Source organism: Microtus pennsylvanicus, chromosome 20 (assembly GCF_037038515.1).
Source record: "Microtus pennsylvanicus isolate mMicPen1 chromosome 20, mMicPen1.hap1, whole genome shotgun sequence".
NCBI lineage: Eukaryota > Metazoa > Chordata > Mammalia > Rodentia > Cricetidae > Microtus > Microtus pennsylvanicus.
The window spans coordinates 36,676,852-36,697,335 of NC_134598.1; the positions used below are offsets into that span (position 1 = coordinate 36,676,852).

The following is a 20,484-nucleotide window of genomic DNA, read 5'->3' on the forward strand; positions in this document are numbered from 1 at the left end:
TTGGCTGACCTTGCAGCCCCTACTAGCCCAGGCCTACCCCTGCCTCCTAAAGGGCTGGGATTAAAGGCATGAGCCACCTTATCTAACTTCTCAGTCACTCTTAGCTCCTTTTGTGTTTTTGGAACCTGATTGGGAAGAAAAATGTGTCTTTTCTAAGAAACATCATTTGATGCGGAAGTGAATTTTTAGAGTAATAGTGCCCTTCCCCATGAGCCATTCTCTCCTGCCTTTCACTGCTCCGTGAACCCTTGGCTTCCCCTGTCTCCCACTCTGATGGAACGTTAGTATGGAGCGGCAGGTTCGGCTCATTCCCCCTCATCCTAACCACTTCTGGAAAAGCTCTCGTAGATAATACCTGTGGTGCTAGTTTTTATTTTTAGTTTGTGAAGTCATTATTTGTATTCCTCTCTCCAGTCTCCATGCCCTATATTGCAGGCATTGGGAGTAAAAATCCCATGGTTAAGACCATGAGGTCACTGCACAAATACTCAACAGCTGTGTGTTTTAGGCAGGTCACCTGACCCCTCAGCTGGAAAGCAGATGTGTTTCTTGAGCTCTCCAACATCTTAGGCACAGGAGATACAGCACTGAACAAAGCCGGCACTTGTTCTCGGAGGTTGTCTGCACCTAGCTGGTTGGTACAGACCGGGTTGTGCCGAGCGCTTTAGAAAGAACACAGAGGGAAGCACAGGATGACAGAGCGGTAAGAGCTGTCATGGAACACGATTCTTGTCCAAACCTCAGTCTGAGGCAGCAAGGAGCTATGGCCAGCCAGAAGAGTTCTGCGGGAGGCAGAGGTGTGCTGCTGTAGGCCTAACTTTTCAGTTGCTTTTCTTCCCAGCTCCACGTTCATTGAAGCAACCTGGTAAGTCAAAGTCAGCTCTAAGAGGATATTTATACATCGAGGGCCATGTGCTCACCCCCCAACAAAAACTAATACCATCGGGGCTGGAGAGATGGCTCAGCGGTTAAGAGCACTGCCTGCTCTTCCAAAGGTCCTGAGTTCAATTCCCAGCAAATGGTGGCTCACAACCATCTGTAATGAGGTCTGGTGCCCTCTTCTGGCCTTCAAGCATACACACAGAATATTGTATGCATAATAAATATTAAAAAAATTATTACCATCACCGTGGTAGCATAAGGAAGCAATGTCTTCAGCAGCCCCGAGGTGGGCAGGTTTGGTGTGTCGGGAATATCCAGGACAGACAGAACGTAGAGAAGTCAACAGAGGTGAAGTCGGAGGACTGAGATGCATAGGATGTAGTAAATACACTGAGTTTTATTTTAAACAAACCTTTGGGTTCTGAGGAGAGATTCAAGGCTGACAGACTTTGAAAAGGACCACATGTGGGAGGAAGCAGAGATACAATATTCTGTAAGATGATGTCGTGTGTGGGCGCAGGTAAAGAACAGCTTCGTTCACCATCATAATGGAATGCAGTGTAATAAAACGTGCTGGAAGGCAGTATTTGCTGCGTTGGTCAAGCTAGGGTCTCTCCTTGGGAACGTTTTCTGCCTCTCGTGTTACTTGTACACACCCCTGTATAGTCTTCTAAGGAGCGAGCACTTCTCAGGAGTGTCTGCCATGCCGGAGAAGGAGTGTTCACTGAAGTTGCACTTCAAAAGGAAGATGTAAGTGAAGCTAACTGATGTGGCCACCTTCCGTGACCAGGAAGTCTCCTTCATCTGGTTACATGTCAGAAGCAGTAGTTTAACCCGTGTCACAGCGGGATACAATGTGAGCACCACACAGGAGCAGCGGCCAGCTCTTAAATGATGTCATGCAGATGCTGGGCAAATGCAGGCCATCACTAACCAAATAAGTCATGGCGTTCGTTCATCACCGTCTTTCATACACCAAATGAAGCCATAGAGACTTTAGGTCGCCAACCTGCCTGACATCCCACAGCCAGTGAGCAGCAGAGCCAACAGGTAGAGGAGTGGGACTCAAGAGTGTCCCGTGAGGGGGTGATTAGGCAGCCAGGAGGAAAGCCATGGAGAGGGCAATGCTTTCCCTGGTGCCATTGACATTTTAAAGACTGGCTTTTGTTACTGTTTTTGATACCCAGACTGGCCTCGAGCTTTCTGCATAGTCCAGATGACCTCAAGTGACAGCGGTCATCCTGTCCTGCCCTCCTGAGTCTGGCGTTACAGACGTGAACTATTGCAAATGAGCACCGTTTTTCACGGCACGACAGTTGTCGCATTGTGCTGTATGTGACGTGTTGTACTGTTTGTGGCATGTACTGTCGCATGCCGTAGGTGAGGAGAATGGGCGGGAAGAGGAGTCCAAGCACTGATGACTGAGAAGTGTAGGTAGTTCATTTACCCATCAGTTAGCTTCACTGATTAGTGAGCCTTCTAAGAAGTTCCCTCATGCAGCCAGTTAACTTACTACTTCTAAAATAGTGACAGAAAGAAAGAATTCAATTGAGTATTTCCAGTGAAGCACTGTGGTGGGGCGTTGCTTATTGCACGGAGTCCTTGTAGGCAAGGCTGTGAGAAGGCACTGCGATCCCCTCTTTACAAGTAAGACAGAGAAAGCTCAGAGAAGGTGGGTCATTTTTTCCAAGCCAGACAGTAAGGCAGTCTATTATGACTAAGATTGGCTGTCTCACGCTGTTTACCTCCCAAAATTCGCCTAGAAAGATGTTTACTGGGGTTTAAATTATAGGACCAAAGACAATGTCAGTAATTTTGGTGTCCTCAGAACTTAACTTTGTACCAGGCTGGTAGTTCTGGAGAAAGTGTTCCTGGGTGCTCATCTGTCATGTCATGATGCGCAACAGAATAGTCAAAGGCACCAAGATCGCTTTACTATGGGAACGAAAAGGGCAGCCATCACATTCTGTGGGGATAGCCTGTTCTCTGATAGCTGTATGGCTCAGGGATTAGAGACCCAGAAGTCCTGTATATTATAGCTGAGTGAGGAAGGAAGGCCTTGAAGAGAATAGTTCTTCCCGAGAGCAGATTCCCACACTTAGAAATACCAACAATAACCAACGTTGTTAAAACCTGACGGAGGTAAGACACTCGGTGATAAGAAAGATGTGTACTGGAATTTACTGAGGTCCTTGTGCAAATGCTCCCCAAGAGGCCCAACACTCAGGCAAATGGCCGCACAAGTGGCGCAATCTTCTTTTTGGTCTTCTTTGGTCCTTCTGTATATTTTTGTGGCTCCCAGATCGTTCCTTGTTCATCAGCGACTGTTGGTCAACGGCCTCCTGATGCTAGTGTTGCTCTAATACTCCAGTGTCACTGTTTTGGTTTTGAGGTATTCATTCAGGGCTTCCTCACCTGGGGGAAGAGAAGATTAGGCAGTAGAACACACACAAGGATGGGTAAGAACTTGTGGCCTAGACCTGTGCTCCTCAGGTTCACACGAGATGTTCGAGAGCCTTGAAGTAAGTTAGGGGAAGACCCTGACATTAGGCATCGCTAACAGTCCTCACAGTGTGGATGCTAGCAGATCATAGACTGTTATGAGTAGTGAAGGCTAGAGTAGCCTACCAGGCCCTTCAGGGATTGGCGTGTTGGTTGGTGAGCTTCAGCCCTAACCTTCCTCCTGTTCCCTGCTTTATGAACTGTTTCTTCGTTTTGCGGTCCTGTTACCAGGGTGCTGTCTGTTCAGTTGCATTAAATAAAGCAGAGTTGAGTACAGGGACGGAAGCTTGGGGGCAGTCACTGAGAGGGGAATGGAAGGGCCGCTTCCTTAGCTTGTTGAAGAGAGAGCTGTCAAACTTGTTCCCTCATTAGAGCAAACTTGTTCCCAGCCTTCTCCAGAGCAATCAGATCAGATATTTTACAGCCCCTAGGTAACTATAACCCATGATTGCCGAGATTGAGACTACACTGAGCCAAGGAGCCTTCAGTCGTGTTGGTACCATGAGGAATTTTGTTTTATAGTCAAACAAGCCTTTAGCTGTAGGTTACACTGTCAGAGAACGAACAGAATTGACTTCCTCTGTAACAAAAACTTTCCAAGAAAACCTGCAACTGTGTCATAGACCCAAACCACTTTTTATTCCTATAAATACATTGTCAAAAATCTCTAGGAAACAGAATCTAATGCCTTAAATGATCCAAATTAGCAGGGAAGTTTCAGCTAATCAAGTATTTTTATTTCAGAGTGTATTGAGATTCACATAGCATAGGCTGCTTTCAAATTTGCTATTTGGTCAAGGATGCTCTTGAACTGGTCCTCTTGTCTCCTGTGCTCCTAAGTGCTAGATTATAGGCACGAACCACCATACCATGCTCTCCCTTCCTAAGGTGTATTTTTACACTTGATATTTTTAAGCCATGGAGGACTACAGAGTAGGAGGTGAGATCTGCAGGCGGACTGGCTGACTTTTCCTTCTCTGTCTGCGCCTGTCTGTGTGGAACTGGGCACCTCATCCCCCTGTTCTGGGCCTGGTTCCCCTGATCGGAACAATGGCATCCTAGCAGCTTCCTGCTGGGTTTCCTCATTTGTGCTCATCAGGTAAAGTCTTCCACGAGGGCCCAGCACAACCTCAGCATCCAGAGTGAGCTGTGGCTTGAGAGATGGCAGGACAACCGCTTACCTTGAACTGAGTCCAGCATCGTGTGTTCTCTGTTCCTAGAAGCCCTACGTGCCCAGGAGACCCTGCTTATCTCCGTGACTCTGCAAGACTCACAGAGAGGACCAACCCCAGAGCTACTTTGACCCCCCAGAGTGTCGTCTTGGTTTCACTGAGTTCCACAAAACCAACTTCATACTGAAAATCAGATATAAAAACATGTTTTAGCTAAAACAATTGACCCAACAGATTTCTGAGTAGGGAAAAGCCCTTCTTAAGCAAGCCCCATGGCCTGTGTTAACTCTCCAGGATCCATGGGGTGAAAGGAGAGAGCCAACAGGGACAGTTTTCCTCCGAGCACACGTGCGACGTGACACACGTACCCATGCACGGAAACAAACAGTTGTGGTTGTCTTACAATGTACTTAATGGTTTTTAGAATTGCAGTGTCCTTTGTAAACTGCTGTGTAGGAGATCCCCTTTAAAATAATAAGGGAGTGCGGTGGCCTGTAAATAATGTTTCTGTGTGGTTCAGTGTGAATGTCCAGGAGCAAAATAAGCCACACTCACCTAAGTCCTTCCCAAAGCCAGACTGCTTCACTCCGCCGAAAGGGGCGGCCACATCTGTCTTGTTGTAGGTGTTGATGAAAACGGTTCCCGCCTCTAGCTTGTCACTCACGTACATGGCCTTGTTGATGTCTCTGGTGAAAACCCCAGAGGCCAAACCATATTCGGTGTTATTTGCTCGGCGCAGAACTCCATCGATGTCCCTGTGAGATGTTTCCAGAAGCAGAAAACACCATTAAATGTGCAGGGAGAGTATTCCACTCTCCACACAGGTCGGGGAGTATCTCTTCCCATTTCACCAGCATCATCTTTTTTAGTCTGCAGGGATCATGCTTGTGCTTCCTCTGCCAGTTTTCAGAGCCTTTTTTCTTGTGTGCACCCCTCTTGAGAACTGTCCAGCCCCAAAGCTCTCCTTTCTTCCCCAAACGCAGCTACTCTGTCTCAGCTTTTGAGACAGGGTCTCTCATTAAACCTGTAGCTCACCAGTCAGGCTGGATTGGCTTGTGGGATGGCGTTCCTGTCTCTGCTCAGTTCTGAGTTTGCATCTGCCATGGTGCCACACCTCCCTCGTAAGTGGGTGCTAGGATCTGCACTCCGGCCCTCCCCTTTGCCCAGGAAGCCCTTCATCCAGTGAGCTATCTCCCAGCCCCCAGGTGCTTCTAACTTATTAACCCGTTGGTTTACTCTTAGGGTGGAGAATTGCTCGTCCATTGATTGCATGCTCTAGGGACAGCACCAGGCAGAGGAGTCATCTCGCTGAAACCCCTGTTACACAGTGTGCGTAGGGAACACACCCGTTTGGAAACTTAGAAATGACCATGATAGGCCCGAAGGATTCCTCTTTGGCGAGGTACATGTGGTCCTCAACGTCTGTGAACACAGTTGGTTCCATGAAGAAGCCTGGGAGGACGAATAGAAGCATCAGCCACAGGCGAGGTCGTTTTCATCCCCAGTTTACTGAGGTAGTCCAGCCCCCACCCCAGGCTTATCTAAAGAAGAAGAGAACTGTCTTCTGTGTAGCAGGGGCCTTTCTGGATGCTCATTTTTTTTTTTTTTTGGTTTTTCGAGACAGGGTTTCTCTGTGGTTTTGGAGCCTGTCCTGGAACTAGCTCTTGTAGACCAGGCTGGTCTCGAACTCACAGAGATCCGCCTGCCTCTGCCTCCCGAGTGCTGGGATTAAAGGCGTGCGCCACCACCGCCCGGCTGGATGCTCATTTTTTACATGACTATTGTGGAAAGCTTAAGGATGTAAAAGGAGAGTATGTATTTAATATATATTCATAGTTCACTGACGTGTCTTGAACCTCCATCCTGCCTCAGGTTCTCAAGTGCTGGAGTTAAGGTGTATACCGCCCTACCTGGCTGTACCATTGAATATCTTAGAATTTTTAATTTGCCATTGCTTTGTTAGGTGATACTTGTTTTTCTTTCTTTTTTCTTTTTTTAAAAATATTTATTTATTATGTATACAATATTCCATCTGTGTGTATGCCTGCAGGTCAGAAGAGGGCACAAGACCCCATCACAGATGGTTGTGAGCCACCATGTGGCTGCTGGGAATCGAACTTAGGACCTTTGGAAGAGCAGACAATGCCCTTAACCACTGAGCCATCTCTCCAGCCCCCGATACTTGTTTTTCTATATCGTATATTCCTTTAAAAAAAATAACTGGGGCCTGGTGAGATGGCTCAGTGGTGAAGAGCACTTGCTCTTCCAGAAGATCCGGGTTTGATTCCCAGCCCCACGTGGCAACTCACAGGCACCTGGAACTGCAGTCCCTGGAGATCGAGACCCTCTCTTGACTGTCACAGACCCCAAGCAAGCATGTGATACACAGACCCACATACAGGATCAACACACGTACACATAACCAAGCATGTGATACACAGGTCCACATACAGGCTCAACACACAAATAACCAAGCAAGCATGTGATACACAGACCCACATACAGGTTCAACACACATATATATATATATAAAATAAAAACAGTAAGTTTTTTTAAAAAATAATTATATGTTCGCCTGCATGCGTGCACACTGTGCTCTTGCTCGGTGCCCACGGAGACCAGAAGTCCTCTGGAACTGGAGTCACAGCTGTGAGCTCCCATGTAGGTGCTGGGAATCAACCCAGGTCTTCTGCAGGAGCAGCAGTGATGTAGATGCCTTATCCCTCTCCAGCTCCCAGTTCCTTGGTCTAAGGACTCCAGTCTCCATGGACCACCATTTTCTCCCTGAGTCAGTGATTTTCGTCTAGAGAAATGCAGAGCAGTGATTTTTCTACTTTTTTTCCTTCTCCCAAGACGAGGTTTTTTCTGTGTAGCCCTGACTGTCCTAGAACTCACTCTGTTGACCAGGCTGGCCTACAACTCAGAGATCCGCCTGCCTCTGCCTGCCTAGTGCTAGGATTAAAGGCGTGCGCCACCACCACCCGGCTTTTTTGTTCTTTTGATTTACATCAGTTCTTTTCTGGAAATGTCCCTGTACTACCTATTCAGGCTTCTGTAAACTCAGCTCATCAGGGAACACAGGATAAATACTTTGATTTTCCTTGCTTTCACCATTATTTAAAATAAAGAGCCTGTGTACAGTAACCGTCCAAACAGTTCTTGTCTGGTTTTGAAGATCAACATATCAAGCCCCGTCTTGACAGCAGGTGAAACCTGCATGCACACACTGCACCTCCACGCATATGCACCCATGTGCACAAACACGTACACACACACATGTGAATACATACGCTGCACAGATACATATTCACACACAGCACACACACACACTGCACCTCCACGCATATGCACCCATGTGCACAAACACATGTACACACACACATGTGAATACATACGCTGCACAGATACATATTCACACACAGCACACACACACACTGCACCTCCACGCATATGCACCCATGTGCACAAACACATGTACACACACACATGTGAATACATACGCTGCACAGATACATATTCACACACAGCACACACACACACTGCACCTACACGCATATGCACGCATGTGCACAAACACATGTACACACACACATGTGAATACATACGCTGCACAGATACATATTCACACACAGCACACACACACACTGCACCTCCACGCATATGCACCCATGTGCACAAACACGTGTACACACACACATGTGAATACATACGCTGCACAGATACATATTCACACACAGCACACACACACACTGCACCTACACGCATATGCACCCATGTGCACAAACACATGTACACACACACATGTGAATACATACGCTGCACAGATACATATTCACACACATCAGCACACACACACACTGCACCTACACGCATATGCACCCATGTGCACAAACACATGTACACACACACATGTGAATACATACGCTGCACAGATACATATTCACACACAGCACACACACACACTGCACCTCCACGCATATGCACCCATGTGCACAAACACATGTACACACACACATGTGAATACATACGCTGCACAGATACATATTCACACACAGCACACACACACACTGCACCTACACGCATATGCACCCATGTGCACAAACACATGTACACACACACATGTGAATACATACGCTGCACAGATACATATTCACACACATCAGCACACACACACACTGCACCTACACGCATATGCACCCATGTGCACAAACACGTACACACACACATGTGAATACATACGCTGCACAGATACATATTCACACACATCAGCACACACACACACTGCACCTACACGCATATGCACCCATGTGCACAAACACGTGCACACACACATGTGAATACATACGCTGCACAGATACATATTCACACACAGCACACACACACACTGCACCTACACGCATATGCACCAATGTGCACAAACACATGTACACACACACACATGTAAATACATACGCTGCACAAATACATATTCACACACAGCACACACACACACTGCACCTCCACGCATATGCACCCATGTGCACAAACACATGTACACACACATGTAAATACATACGCTGCACAGATACATATTCACACACATCAGCACACACACACACTGCACCTCCACGCATATGCACCCATGTGCACAAACACATGTACACACACATGTAAATACATACGCTGCACAGATACATATTCACACACATCAGCACACACACACACTGCACCTACACGCATATGCACCCATGTGCACAAACACATGTACACACACATGTATATACATACACTGCACATATACACACACATAGGCACACACACATGCTGCACCTACACGGATATGCACACACACATTCACATGTATATACATACACTGCACATATACATATTCACCCATATAGGCACACACACACATACACATACTGCACATACACACACATACATACACACACATTGGCGCATATGCCACACCTGTATCCATAAGCATACATGCACCCACGCGTGCGCGCGCGCACACATGCACACACTGCACATATACACATATAAGCACACATGCACACGTGTGTGTGCGCACACACACAGACACACCACTCTTCTGCAGGGGAGGCACTGAAGCATAGGTCATTACCATCCATTCTGGGTTTTGGGTGTGGGGCAGGCACCAGGCACTTCCCCAGAGATGTTCTTACCTGACCGCTGCACCTGTCGTCCTCCATATACCAGGGTAGCCCCTTCCTTCACCCCAGTTTCACAGTACTGCAGCAGCTTTTCTAGATGGGCTTTGTGGTTTTGGGGCCCGTGGTCTGTAGATCTGTCCAGCGGATCACCAATCTTCATCTTTTTAATCTCTTCCACCTGTATTTTACCCAATCCACAAAACACCGTCGCCATTAGTAGTAGCAGTGTTATCGGTAACGTGTTCTGTGTGTATATTTGTGTCGTGGTGTCATGAGCGGTTGACAGATGTGTGGTTGGCTCTTTCCAGCTGCACTGGAAGCAAGTCTTCAATGTTTCCATGTTACAGAAGGAGAAACCGAGGCCCCGAAGGGGTTAAATGGGTTTGTCTTCTCACACACAGTTCAGTTTACACTGTGACTTTAAAGGTCAAGTCCCCAAGTACTATGTTCTCACAATACAAGCCCGGTGCTGTGTCCTGAAGGTTAACCCATGAAGAGCAAAGTGACATTCTGGAGTTTTCCTTAACGTCTTAGACTCTTTTTTTAAAAAATATTTATTTATTATGTATACAATATTCTGTCTGTATGCCTGCAGGTCAGAAGAGGGCGCCAGACCTCATTACAGATGGTTGCGAGCCACCACGTGGTTGCTGGGAATTGAACTCAGGACCTTTGGAAAAGCAGGCAATGCTCTTAACCGCTGAGCCATCTCTCCAGCCCCAACGTCTTAGACTCTTGATGGGAAAAAAATTTCTAGTGTTGTTTCTTCTTTAAGTGTGGTAGAGCGCCCTTGTGAGATTCTCATGAGATTGCCAGGTTGGAATAATTGCTGGAATTTTTTTTTTGTTGTTGTTTTGGGTTTTTTGTTGTTGTTGTTGTTGTTTGTTTTGTTTTTTTTTTTGAGACAGACCCCGTGTAGCCCAGGCTGTCTTAGAATCCCTTGTGTAACCAGGGCCGACCTGACCCATAACCGGGATGGAATGTTCTGGTGAGAAGTGTCGCACTGCTCCTCCCTGGTACACCTATGTGTACTGCTTCTCATCCTGGTCGTCCTCTGTGTCGTTTTCTGAGTAACTCCAGCTCAATGAGGAGAAAGGGCGGAAGCCCCCGTGGCCCCGTCAGTTTGAATATAGATCTGCTACTGATCTCTTGGTGTCTTGCAAACCCTGTGCTGGAGAGATACTCTGCATGATGGTGACCCTGGCTGCCTGCCTGTTCTGTATTGCCAACGCCCAGCAAATGACATTGCTGGGTGCTCAGCACTTAGCTGTTGAGGGGTTGGAGAGATGGATCAGAGGATAGGAATGCATATTGTTTTTTCAAAAGACCTGTTTGGTTTTTAATATTTACATCAGGTGTTCACAACCACCTCTGACCTACAGGGTGCACGCTTGCGCACGCACACACAGTTACAAATAAATCTCATCTAGTTGTGGTGGTGCGTGTCTTTAATCCCAGCATTTTGGACTCAGAAGCAGGAAGATCTCTTGAGTTTGAGGGCAGCCTGGTCTACCTAGAAAGCTTCCAGTGTTGCAAGTTGCACAGTGAAAGCCTGCTCATCCAAGTCTTAAAAAAGGAAACAGGATAAATGAATATGAAAATTGCCCATTTAGAAAACAGGCCTGTACTGGACCAATACAGCAAGTGCTTGACATTTTTGGTCTCTGCTTTGGAAATGTCTCATGTGTCTAATCCTATGAGCCTCTCTATGTCTATACTGCGGACTGGATTCTAATGAGACACAAAGTAAAGTACTCTGTAAGCCTGAGGAGTCAGTGACTCCTGCCTGCTGATTCCCCACGACCTGCCTTTGAAAAACTGTCGTGCTCTCTGTGAAGAAAGGATGCCTCTGCTTTTGTGTGTTTGTTTATGTGTCTGTATTTGTGCAGGTGAATGTGTGTGAGTGCGCACACAGGCGGAGGCTGTTTTCCCCCAGGTGTTCTCCACCTGTGTTTTGAGGCTGAGTTTCTCCTTTGCCCGAAGCCTGCTGGTCAGTCTATGGTGTTTGGTCAGTCAGTCCCTGGCCTCTGTTTGTGTCTACTGCCTGTCCAGCACTGGGATTACAGGTATGTGCCAGTGCACGGTGTGTGTGTGTGTATGTATGTATGCATGTGCATGTATGTGTGTATTACGTGTGTATGTATGTGTGTATTCAGTGTGTGTATGTATGCATGTGCATGTATGTGTGTATTACGTGTGTATGTATGTGTGTATTAAGTGTGTGTATGTATGCATGTGCATGTATGTGTGTATTAAGTGTGTATGTATGTGTGTATTAAGTGTGTGTGTATGTATGCATATGCATGTATGTGTGTGTATTAAGTGTGTGTGTGTATATATGTATGTGTGTATTAAGTGTGTGTATATGTATGTGTGTGTATTAAGTGTGTGTATGTATGTATGTATTGTGTATTAAGTGTGTGTGTATGTACATGTGTGTATTAAGTGTGTGTGTGTCTTGGAACAGAAGGCCATGTGTGTGTTAAGTAGTCAGTGAACCGTCTGCACCCCTGGCCACCTCAACTATCACAACACTGCCATTGCTATCTCACATCTGAAATTCAGGAATAATCCCAGAAGTGCTTTTCCAGAGAACTGTTCGTGTACAACCCACAGCAGATCTAAGATGCCTTACCACCCTGGTTACGAATTCGTCATGGATGGACTCTTCCACAAACAGCCGTCCTGCCGCAATGCAGTTCTCTCCTTTATTGAAAAACACTGCACCCATGCCCTTCAGCAACAGAGGAGAAAGCCACGTTAGTATTGCTCAGGTCAGCCGGTCATCCCATCACACAGAGAGGGCGGCACTCCGTGTGAGAACATGTTCGTGTGTGTGTGCACATGGAGATGAGGTCAACACCACATGTGTTTCTCGGTTGCTCTCCATGTTTTAATTTTTTTCTTGTCAGAGTCTCTTGTTTAGCTGGACTGACTGGCTAGTGAACTCCAGGGATGCTCCCCTCTCCCAGTGTCGGGACTCCAGGTGCACACTGCCCTATGTTATATGGGTGCTACGAATCCAGATGCTGGTCCTTGCACTTGCTGTACTGACTGAACCCTCTGCCCTGGCCTCACCTGTTTTTATGCAAGCGTCACGGTAACAGAGACTGGAGACAGTCCTGTAGACTGTTAGTGACTCTTAGCGACTGCTGGGAGATAGTTGTTTTGACTTTTCCCAGTTGCAGCTCGTGAGCACTTATTTAAAATGTGTGACAATGAGGATACACCTAAGATGATCCTGTGCAGGGTTTATAGATGAGTACCGCTATGCCCGGTTATGACATGCTGGGAGTCAAACCCTGACTTCCATTGCAGGCAAAGGCAAGCCCTGCTAACTATTTTTCTCCTTATTTTAGAAATATTTTACATGTTAAATTTTGGAAGCAGGTGCATAAATATTCTAACATGTGTATGGGAGGTCAGAGGTCAACTTGTAGGAAGTGGTTTTTTTCTTCCACTTTGTGAGTCTGCGGATGGAACTTGGGTGTCAGGCATGGAGGCAAACCCTTTGCTGGGTTTCTTTAAAGAGTTTAGCCAGAGCCTGGTTTCTAGACCAGAAGAGGGATGAAGGAGACAAGGTGCTAGCAGACAGGAGGGAGCTATTATAAAAGCCATTTAAAGCAATTAAGCATCCTTAGGATAAACACAAAGATGACATTTGCTTCTGAGTAGCTCAACTTGATCCTATCTGAAGTCCTCCCATAAAGGAGGGGAAGCGTGTTGTAGATCTAGGCGCCTTCTGCCTGGTCTGGGCCCCCTTACCATCCTCACAGCCTTGTCAAGTTCACAGTCATTGAATATTATAAGTGGGGATTTGCCGCCCAGCTCAAGGGAGACTTTCTTCAGGTTGCTCACAGCGCAGCTAGAGGAGAACAAATAGGAACAAGCAGTTATTCCGTCCGTCCGTCCGTCCGTCCGTCCGTCCGTCCGTCTGTGTCTCTCTCCTAACCATGTTCGTACTTGACATGCAAAATCCAATTGAGCGTCAGAAACATTAAGAACCTCGTGTATGAGGGCATGGAGGGCATGCCTGCAGCTCCCACATTCAGAGCGTGGAGGCAGGAGGATGGCGAGTGCAAGGCCTGCCCTGCTGCACAGAGAAACCCTGTCTCAGAGAGGAGAGGGGAAGAGAAAAGAAACCCAATATGGCGGCTGGGCGGTAAATGTGGGAGGTTCACGTGGGTTTTTTCCCATGGTTTGCATACTTCAGAGGTGTTCTGTAATGTTTGAGAAATCCAGTGGTCAAATAATGAAATAAGGGAAATTCACCTTTAGGGATTTCGTATATCAAGGTCTACAGGCAAATCCGCTTCTAGACAGCCTGCGAGACCGCCACAGGCCGGATAGCAATGGTTCAGGTACGCTTAGTTCTTCACTCCTTATTACGTAGCTTTTTGTTGGTTTGCTTTTTGAGTGGTGATGGAGACAGCCCATGAGAAAGCCTTCCCAGCCTTCCTAAGCACTCCTATGCTGAGCGGATAGAATTATTGAAAGGAAAAAAAATAGCCCACGGAATTCTCCCGTGTCTCGGTGGCTGCTGTTTTTATCATTTTCATTTGAAATGAAATTTGTTTGGCGTCTATGACCTGCCCCATCTGCTACCTTCATGTTGGCTGTGTTTGTTTGGATTCTCTAGGCAAGGCCTTGACCATGCAGCTCTGTCTCCAGCCCATGGCCCTGGTTTCAACTGTGGAGAGCTTTGTCTTACATTTTTGGATCTCAGTATTTGTCAGTGATAAAGGCAGTTTCTCCGTTCGTTACGGTTTCTCTTAATTCTAGTGTTATTGTTGTTGCTTATTTTGTTTCCTGAGACAGCATCTCACACACCCCAGCTAACCTTTCCCTTCTGACCCCCCACCTCCACCTCCAGAGTGCTGGCATTGCAGGGTGGACCATCACATCCGCTCTCTGCAGCCATAGGAATCAAACCCAGGGCGTTGCATAGCCTCGGCAATCAATCTGCCAGCTGAGCCTTATCCCCAGCCTTTTCTTCGTTCCAACACACTCTGTTGGATGTCAGGTCAAGCCTGATTGAGTGGGCTTCCCACAGAAAGCCAGTACCTGCTCATGATCTGTTTGCCCACAGACGTGGAGCCGGTGAAGCCAAGCTTGCGGATGTCCGGGTGCTGAGACAGCCGCTGTCCTGCGACTCCCCCTGCAGAATTCAGTGAGGGGAAGACACGACTCAGATCTTGCAGGGAGGGTGGGTTTGCGTTTGCTCAAGTAGGTTTCTAAGCTTAGATTCGAACCCGCAGTTACATTTTCTGTGTTAATTACAAATGGATTTAAACAGTGTCCTCCAAGCAGCGGTGCCCATTGATGGAGAAGCCTCAATTGTTACCTTCCAAAGTCAATATGGCCCCCTTAGGGCGGTTTTACAATGCCATTCCTCCCCACACTCCACACACAGTAGATTTCAACTCTATATTTCCATTGCACCATAAATGTATTACGCTTCGTGAACTGTATTCAGTTGTAACGCAGTTCATTCGGGCCAAGACTGCAGTGGGAAACAGCATTCAGCTTCCTGAGGTACCCGTTGGTCCCCTGCAGACTTACCTGAGCCCGGCACGATGTTGATTACCCCCTTTGGAAACCCAGCTCTCACTGTCAGCTCTGCAAACTTCAGGGCTGTCAAGGGTGTAACCTGGAAGTGAAGACAGTCATTGCCTTCCTCAGACCTGTCCTGTCCTTACCAGGGCCCTGATTCCCTCGTTTGTGGATGTGGTGCACACTTGAGGTACGTGCACAGGAGTGTGGGTGTGCACACTTATGGAAACCAGGGCTGGATGTTGCTGTCGTCCACCTTATTGCCCTGAGACACGGCCTGTCACTGAATCAGAAGCGGGGCGTTTCAGCCAAGCTGGTTATAATCAATCTGTCTACATCCACGTGCTCCCCATCACTGCTTGGGCTACAGACACATCCATCTGTGTCCAGCTCACCGCACAGCTTCTGAGAATCCAGACTCAGGTGTACATGCTGGCAAAGCTTGTCCTCCCGCCCAGTGAGCCATTTCCCTGCCCCTGGGAGCTCATTCTCTTTGTATCGTACATTTCTCTATTGTTATGTTTTTAATTTGAAGATAACTTCAGACTTATGGTAAAGTTTCTAAAATAGTTCAGAGAATTCCTCGTTCACCCTGGCCACCCAAATATGAAGTCTTCACTGCGTTTCTTTCTTATTCTCTCTATCCTTTTATTTTTCTCTATGCTAACGCTGATTAACCAAACGAGTGCTTCTTTTTCTCGTTTGATCTCTAACAGTGGGGTAGGCGGAAGATCCCAGGGAGGTATGGAGAATATCTGAGCTTCTGTTTCCACCGGCAGATACACAGTAAACCATCTGTGACTCACGTTTAGGGCTGGACAGTAGTGTTCAGTGTAATGGAAGTGGGGCGGGGGATCACAGAGGGTGTCAGTGTCCTGTGAATGAGGCACATGCAGAATCAAGGGGGACCTGCCCTCCCTCCATCTGTCTGTCTGTCTCTCCCTCTCCCTCTCTCCCTGTGGGAGGGCAGGGAAGGAGCGGGAGATCACCATAGTCCCCGCAGTAGCTTTGTGTGTCTGTGCCACCGTCCCACGCAGTTGCTCCTCTGCCCTGAAAGTTGCCCTGTGTGCAGTCAACAGGCCTCCCTACATGGAATCACAGATCGTATTATTATTTTAAATTAAGCGACCTTCACAGAATGGACAAGTAGCCAAAAGACCCGGCGTGGAACCTGCATGACAAATACCGCAGCCCACGTGGAGAAAGGGCACCTGCTCCCCCTTCTAGTGACAGGTTCCTTAGATACACAGAGAGGCTTAGAGAGGGCCGCCTGGAGAAACTCTTGAGAAGCCAGCCGCAGTTGCTGCAGTGCCAAGAAGCCTACTGTGCCAGCCTGTTGTTTAGTCTACCACAGCGCTGTCGTTGAAGAGGGGACTGATCCACGGTGTGTTATTATGCCCTGGAATGAAGCCACCATGGGTAGAATAACACTTATACCCACTCCCGAAGCTGGGTATAGCCTCAGCCTGTGATCATAGCCCTGGGGTGGTGGAGGCAGGAGGACCAGATGTTTTGGGTTTCAGGCCAGCTTCAGGTGCAGGGAAGTTCAAGATCAGCCTGAGTCACACGAGGTGTTCTTAACACATACAGAAACTACTGCAGCATCAGTAGGCTTCTGGGAGAAGTGCCTGAGGCGTGTTCTTAAGCATTCCCTTGTTGTCCACACATGTACATGATTTTAGGCGTGTTCAACCTGTGGCCCTTCCGTCATTTGTCTCACTGGATGACTGTGCATATGACCGAGTTACGTCACAGAGTCGAAGTTTGTACACCCCCGGACCTTACACAATTGCCCAATTTCTACGTTAATCTTACGTACTTTCCCCCATCTTCCATTCCTTTGCGAGATTTTTGGTAATTAAATGTGAATGGGGTCAGTAAGATGGTGCATAGACAATGCCCTTGGCACCAAACCCTGTGACCCGATTTCCATTCCCAGATCTTACAGGGAGAGAACAAATTCCTCAGACTCGTCCCCTGAGCTCTGCGCCCACGCTCCTCCCCAACCTGCGATTTCTAAAAATGAGAATTTACAAATAACATATGAAGCGTTGTCTGTGAACCGTGGATAGCTTGGAGGTGTGCTGTTCACAGATGTGTGTCTGTGTTAAGTTTACAGGCAAGCGGAGCCCTCTGCCTGCTGGTGAGGCTCACCTGTGCCGGCTTGAGGACCAGGGTGTTGCCCGCCGCCAGGCATGCTGCGCTCTTCCAGGCCAGCATCATCAGTGGGTAGTTCCAGGGGATGATGATGGCGCAGGCGCTGCAGGGAGACGGCCCACGCCCTTAGTGCCCCCCCCACGCTGACATAGCGTCCATGTCATCCCGAGGCTCGAAGCTCCACACTCTTAGACTCCCCACGCTGGCGCAGCGTCCACGCCACCCAGAGGCTCGAAGGCTCACGCCCTTAGTGCCCCCCGCCACACTGGCACAGTGTCCACGTCACCCCAGGCTCGAAGGCCCACGCCCTTAGTGCCCCCCCCCACGCTGACATAGCGTCCATGTCATCCCGAGGCTCGAAGCTCCACACTCTTAGACTCCCCACGCTGGCGCAGCGTCCACGTCACCCAGAGGTTCTCCTCTTACCCAAGTGGCTCCTTCTTGGTGAAGGTTAGGTTGTGATTTGGACGGGCCTGGTTGATTGGGATTGTAGAGCCCTAAAGGAAACGGAGGTTGATATTTTATTAACTTAAATTACTAACCTTAATCGCAGATAATATGCTTTTTTGCTCTCTCCTGTTCAACGCCTAGGAAATAAATTCCTGTGTTAGAATGAATTGCTGTTTCTTTCTCAAATGAACTACGATAGGACTGGGGAGATGGCCCTGCTCGGGAAAGTGCATGCTGTCAGCTTGATAACCTGAGTTCAGATCCCCAGCACCTACATATAAAACATGAAATGGCACATGTCTATAATCCCAGAACTGGAGAGGCAGGACAGGCAGACTTCTGGAGATCTCGGATCAGACAGTCTAACCGAATCTACAAGCTCCAGGTTCAGTGAGAGACCCTGTCTCAAAAAATAGGTGGAGAGCAATTGAGGAAGAGACACCCAACATCCACCAAACACACACACACACACACACACACACACACACGCATGCATGCACACTGCGCGCATGAACACATGTATACACACAGATCAAGAAAGAAAAATACTTAAAGGAGGCTCCTAGTGGGTTTGCCTGCTTTTCTGCAGCACGGGGATCCAACACTGCTCTCCCCCAGAGGACAGGAAATGAAGTGATGCCACAGAGCCAGAGGCCAGCCCTGCCACAAACCAGCGCTCTTGAGGCCACCTCCCTCTAGGGACGAGGAGCGTGTGTGCCTACCTGAATTTTGTCACACCAGCCTGCGAAGTATCTGAATGTCTGCACAGACATTCCAATGTGAGTCTTCAGAGCCAGGGTGTAGACAGCCCCGGAATCCAGTGCTTCTATGGTCGCCAGCTCCTCTTGGTTTTCTTCCATCAGATCAGCGAGTCTGTGTGCACAGTGGGAGGAACCCACTCAGCACTTACATGCTAGCACTAGTTGTACATGCTAGCTCTAGTTGTACATGCTCGCTCTAGTTGTACATGCTAGCTCTAGTTGTACATGCTAGCACTAGTTGTACATGCTAGCTCTAGTTGTACATGCTAGCTCTAGTTGTACATGCTAGCTCTAGTTGTACATGCTAGTCTAGTTGTACATGCTAGTCTAGTTGTACATGCTAGCGCTAGTTGTACATGCTAGTCTAGTTGTACATGCTAGCGCTAGTTGTACATGCTAGTCTAGTTGTACATGCTAGCATTAGTTGTACATGCTAGTCTAGTTGTACATGCTAGGACTAGTTGTACATGCTAGTCTAGTTGTACATGCTAGCATTAGTTGTACATGCTAGTCTAGTTGTACATGCTAGCGCTAGTTGTACATGCTAGTCTAGTTGTACATGCTAGCGCTAGTTGTACATGCTAGTCTAGTTATACATGCTAGTCTAGTTGTACATGCTAGCATTAGTTGTACATGCTAGTCTAGTTATACATGCTAGTCTAGTTGTACATGCTAGCGCTAGTTGTACATGCTAGCGCTAGTTGTACATGCTAGTCTAGTTGTACATGCTAGCGCTAGTTGTACATGCTAGCTCTAGTTGTACATGCTAGCGCTAGTTGTACATGCTAGCTCTAGTTGTACATGCTAGCGCTAGTTGTACATGCTAGCGCTAGTTGTACATGCTAGCATTAGTTGTACATGCTAGCGCTAGTTGTACATGCTAACACTACTTGTACATGCTAGCGCTAGTTGTACATGCTAGTCTAGTTTTACATGCTAGTCTAGTTGTACATGCTAGCGCTAGTTGTACATGCTAGCATTAGTTGTACATGCTAGCGCTAGTTGTACATGCTAGCATTAGTTGTATATGCTAGGAATAGTTGTACATGCTAGAACTAGTTGTATGTGCTAGTCTAGTTGTACATGCTAGGACTAGTTGGACATGCTAACACTAGTTGGACATGCTAGCACTAGTTGGACATGCTACGCACTGCGATTCCAGAGACTGATCTAGAGCAACATACCTCCCCCTATGGAGAGCATAGTCTAGGAAGGCAGCAATTAAATAAATCATTGTATAAATGGTGTATTTCAGCAGGTTATTAATACAGATTTTGCAGTGCTATGGATCAAACCCCAGACCTCACATGCTAGGTAAGTGCTTTACCACTAAGCTGCAGGGAAAAGCCAACCATGTCCTCAGCGTGTGCCCCTGGCCTCCTAGGTATAAGCAGTGGCGTGGTGGCGGAGCCACAGCAGCCACAGACAGGAGGTGGCGGGTCAAAGGAACCAGCAGCAAGTGAGTAGTTCATTATCACACAGGGAGGGGCCAGAACACAAACCGCACCCCACTCAGGACCGTGAACACTTGTGGCTTTTTGGTTGGTACAGAAATGTTTCAAAACTAACTGGAGAGGACAAAGCAGGCATGTGGAGTGGATCCCAAACCCCACAGCAGATTCTTCAAGCTGCCGGTTTCCTCAGGAACATGAATGGGGTCTGTGGGATTGTTGGGAATAGTCAAAAGAGCCATTTGTACTCATGCCCCACCCCGATTCCCCCATTCCTCCCCCACCCTCCATCCTTCCCTCCCTGGGGTGGTTCTGGACAGTCAGGAGTCTGGCTGGACAGGAGCCTCCATGCTTCTACTAATTCCAGATCTAAGAGGTCTGTCAATTCAGGCCAAACGTT

The 20,484-nt window shown here is 47.7% G+C and overlaps 1 protein-coding gene across 3 annotated transcripts in view; it reads right to left on the minus strand.

Annotated features, from left to right (window-relative positions):
* Positions 1-3,040: 3,040 nt before the first annotated feature.
* The window catches only part of Aldh1l2 (aldehyde dehydrogenase 1 family member L2), a 40,316-nt gene continuing 22,872 nt past the window's right edge, over positions 3,041-20,484 (minus strand). For 2 of the 3 annotated variants that reach the window (XM_075954557.1, XM_075954556.1), the window contains 11 exons: positions 18,595-18,745; positions 17,849-17,919; positions 17,420-17,525; positions 15,275-15,362; positions 14,777-14,870; positions 13,478-13,577; positions 12,348-12,446; positions 9,725-9,890; positions 5,903-6,008; positions 5,112-5,311; positions 3,041-3,297 (listed from right to left, as the gene is read on the minus strand). In XM_075954557.1, the coding sequence (XP_075810672.1) occupies positions 3,242-3,297; positions 5,112-5,311; positions 5,903-6,008; positions 9,725-9,890; positions 12,348-12,446; positions 13,478-13,577; positions 14,777-14,870; positions 15,275-15,362; positions 17,420-17,525; positions 17,849-17,919; positions 18,595-18,745 (1,237 nt within the window). In that variant the 3' untranslated portion in view covers positions 3,041-3,241. Of the gene's footprint in view, positions 3,298-5,111; positions 5,312-5,902; positions 6,009-7,272; positions 7,360-9,724; positions 9,891-12,347; positions 12,447-13,477; positions 13,578-14,776; positions 14,871-15,274; positions 15,363-17,419; positions 17,526-17,848; positions 17,920-18,594; positions 18,746-20,484 lie in introns of those variants that run through there. The other variant, XM_075954558.1, reaches the window with a different exon arrangement.